This window comes from Sardina pilchardus, chromosome 22, assembly GCF_963854185.1.
Source record: "Sardina pilchardus chromosome 22, fSarPil1.1, whole genome shotgun sequence".
NCBI classification, from domain to species: Eukaryota; Metazoa; Chordata; class Actinopteri; order Clupeiformes; family Clupeidae; genus Sardina; species Sardina pilchardus.
In genome coordinates this window covers 3583122-3585621 of record NC_085015.1, presented here as the reverse complement: position 1 = coordinate 3585621, position 2500 = coordinate 3583122, and the positions used below count along the sequence as shown (strand labels likewise).

The following is a 2500-nucleotide window of genomic DNA, read 5'->3' as shown; positions in this document are numbered from 1 at the left end:
AATCATGGACTGTAGAGGCCCAGAGCATGTCCTGTTGTAGGCTAATAGACCTCACACTCAACAATCATGGACTGTAGAGGCCCAGAGCATGTCCTGTTGTAGGCTAATAGACCTCACACTCAACAATCATGGACTGTAGAGGCCCACCGCGTGGATCTGACGGTCAACCAGAGCCTATGAACATGTGGCAGGCCATGATAGCCCTCATTCATGATGTTCTAATGCTGAGATAACAAGCACACACTGAGAATCAGACCTGTTCCTCATCTAGAGATTACACACGAACCCATAGAACACACACGAAGAACACGCATGAAGAACACGCAAGACAAGCAGTGCTGAGGAGAGAGAGAGAGAGAGAGAGAGAGAGAGAGAGAGAGAGAGAGAGAGAGGGAGAACAAGAGAGGGAGATTGAGAGAGAAAGAATGAGGGAGAGAGCAAGAGAGAAACAGAATGAGAGAGGGAGAAAGAGAGAGAAAGATGGACAGAGAGAGCAAGAGAGAAACATAATGATAGAGGGAGAGAAAGAGAGAGAAAGAAAGCAAAAGAAAGAGAGAGAGAGAGCAAGAGAGAAACAGAATGAGAGAGGGAGAGAGACAGACAGACAGACGTCCCCTTTAAGGCATTAGAATTGGCGGTGTTCTGCCAGACATGAGCCCACCCCACACCCCCTGCGCCTAATATGGACGGGGTAGCCCAGCCTTAAAGGGGCGGGATAGATAACGCCGTCCAGGCTCGAGGAAAGTCTCCCGTAATCGGCACGGTGCAGAGCACAGACGCACGGGTCTGCACGAGAGCGGCGAGCGGAGATAAGACTCCGTGGAAGGGAACGGCTCGCTCCACACTCACCCAGCTGACATCACAGCCCACGAAGTCACGGCGTTCAGATGGGAAGGACCGCCTGCTGCGGCGGGCATGAGGAGAATAGAAAGTTATCGGAGTTGAACTGAAGAACAGGTTATTTAAATCCTCCGTGGGCTTTGGTCTCCACACTGACACGAATTAGTTCGATTTCTTCAGCACTGCTCCGCAAACTGTCATTCACTGTTCAAAGCAAACTGCTCTAAACTCGTAAACTTATAACTGAAGCAACATGTAGCAAGAACTCTTTCTTTTTTATTTTATTTCAATGAAAAGGATGAATTTATTACTTATTTCTGTAACTGGAGTAAAACCCTCAAAATGTAAATGTCGTTCAATTTCTCCGTGAAGTCCAAATGAACTTTTATTTTATTTCTGCCAAGCAACTCGTCTGATGTATTTTTTTATTTTTATTTTTATCAACAACCTGCGCAAAGAGCTTTTCACCAATGATTTTACCTTCAGCGTCTCCAATGCAGTCCTGGGAACTGGACTTTTTTTCAGGAAGCAATCAGCAAATTGTCTCTTGGATGTGGTAACGGAACTTCAAATGGACTAATCGTTCTCCAGCATAGTGGCATTTTTGGAGTCCAAGGCAATCTAACTGTTTACACACGGAGAGGAATTTGAAGTCCTCACCTCGCGCTAAATTGGATATTTGACTCCCGGGTACACTGCGGAGCGCGCGAGCGGTGCCGAGGGCAGACGCGACGTCTCGTGCGCCTGATAAATGCGCGGCCCCGTTACCGGGCTCCTCGGCTGGCCAGCAAGATGAGCTCGTGGGTCTCGCTGCTCGTGCTGCTGCTGGCGGCGTGCGTGCGGTTTGGAGCCGCGGAGGTAAGTGATGAGGACGATATGATACAGATATACTTGTTCAACTGTTTACACCCACTTTAATTAAATTCAGTTTAATTTAGTTAATCAAGCCATACTCTGAATATGCTTTGTTATTATCGGCATGTGCTTGCCAGATTGCTAGATAATGTGAAGTTAACCACTGATTTCAAGTCGCTTTTGCAATAAAATATGTGAGGTGTTTAATTAGTTATTGAAAGAAAAAAAATATATATTTTTGAAAGACTTATGTATACGTAGCGTATGATTTTGGAAATTTGAAATGGCTGTTGTCATCGTAGTGACCGTTGGCAGCCAAACTTTATGGCCTCCCTCCTCGTTTTTGTTTTTATTTGTACTCTCTCAATGTTTTTGTTTTTTATTTGTACTCTCTCATTGTTTTTGTTGTCATTTGTCCTCTGTCATTTTTTTGTGAGCTCGGCGACAGTTTTCCACTGTCGTTCACACAACGTGTCGAGATAATGAATGTGCGCACCAGGAGAACTAATTATAGCGTCTCCCAGATGGATTAAAAACCTCTAAGCACGGCGTCGCCACAGTTAAAAAGCTCTGTCTCTTACAAAAAACTCTTTATTGTCTTTGTGAGTGTGTGTGTGTGTGTGTGTGTGTGTGTGTGTGTGTGACTGCGTGCTTGCGTCTGTGTGTTTTGTGTGTTTTGTGTGTGTGTGTGTGTGTGTGTGTGTTTGCGTGCGTGCGTGCGTGCGTGCTTGTGTGTGTGTGTGTGTGTGTGTGTGTGTGTGTGTGTGTGTGTGCTGTGAAAATGTACAACTTTCTAACATAATCA

General features: G+C 45.5%; 2 protein-coding genes across 5 annotated transcripts in view; one reads left to right on the top strand and one right to left on the bottom strand.

Annotated features, from left to right (window-relative positions):
• The window catches only part of LOC134069762 (SUN domain-containing protein 2-like), a 57255-nt gene extending 55808 nt beyond the window's left edge, over positions 1–1447 (bottom strand). Inside the window, exons 1-2 of one of the 3 annotated variants that reach the window (XM_062525829.1) lie at positions 1321–1447; positions 850–904 (exon numbers count right to left, since the gene is read on the bottom strand). The gene's annotated coding sequence lies outside the window, so the exon portion shown is untranslated. The remainder of the gene's footprint in view (positions 1–849; positions 905–1320) is intronic. The other 2 variants (XM_062525828.1, XM_062525827.1) reach the window with 2 other exon arrangements.
• A 116-nt stretch (positions 1448–1563) lies between these two features.
• pdgfbb (platelet-derived growth factor beta polypeptide b) overlaps positions 1564–2500 on the top strand; it is a 25668-nt gene continuing 24731 nt past the window's right edge. Inside the window, exon 1 of one of the 2 annotated variants that reach the window (XM_062525831.1) lies at positions 1564–1698. In XM_062525831.1, the coding sequence (XP_062381815.1) occupies positions 1633–1698 (66 nt within the window). In that variant the 5' untranslated portion in view covers positions 1564–1632. The remainder of the gene's footprint in view (positions 1699–2500) is intronic. The other variant, XM_062525832.1, reaches the window with a different exon arrangement.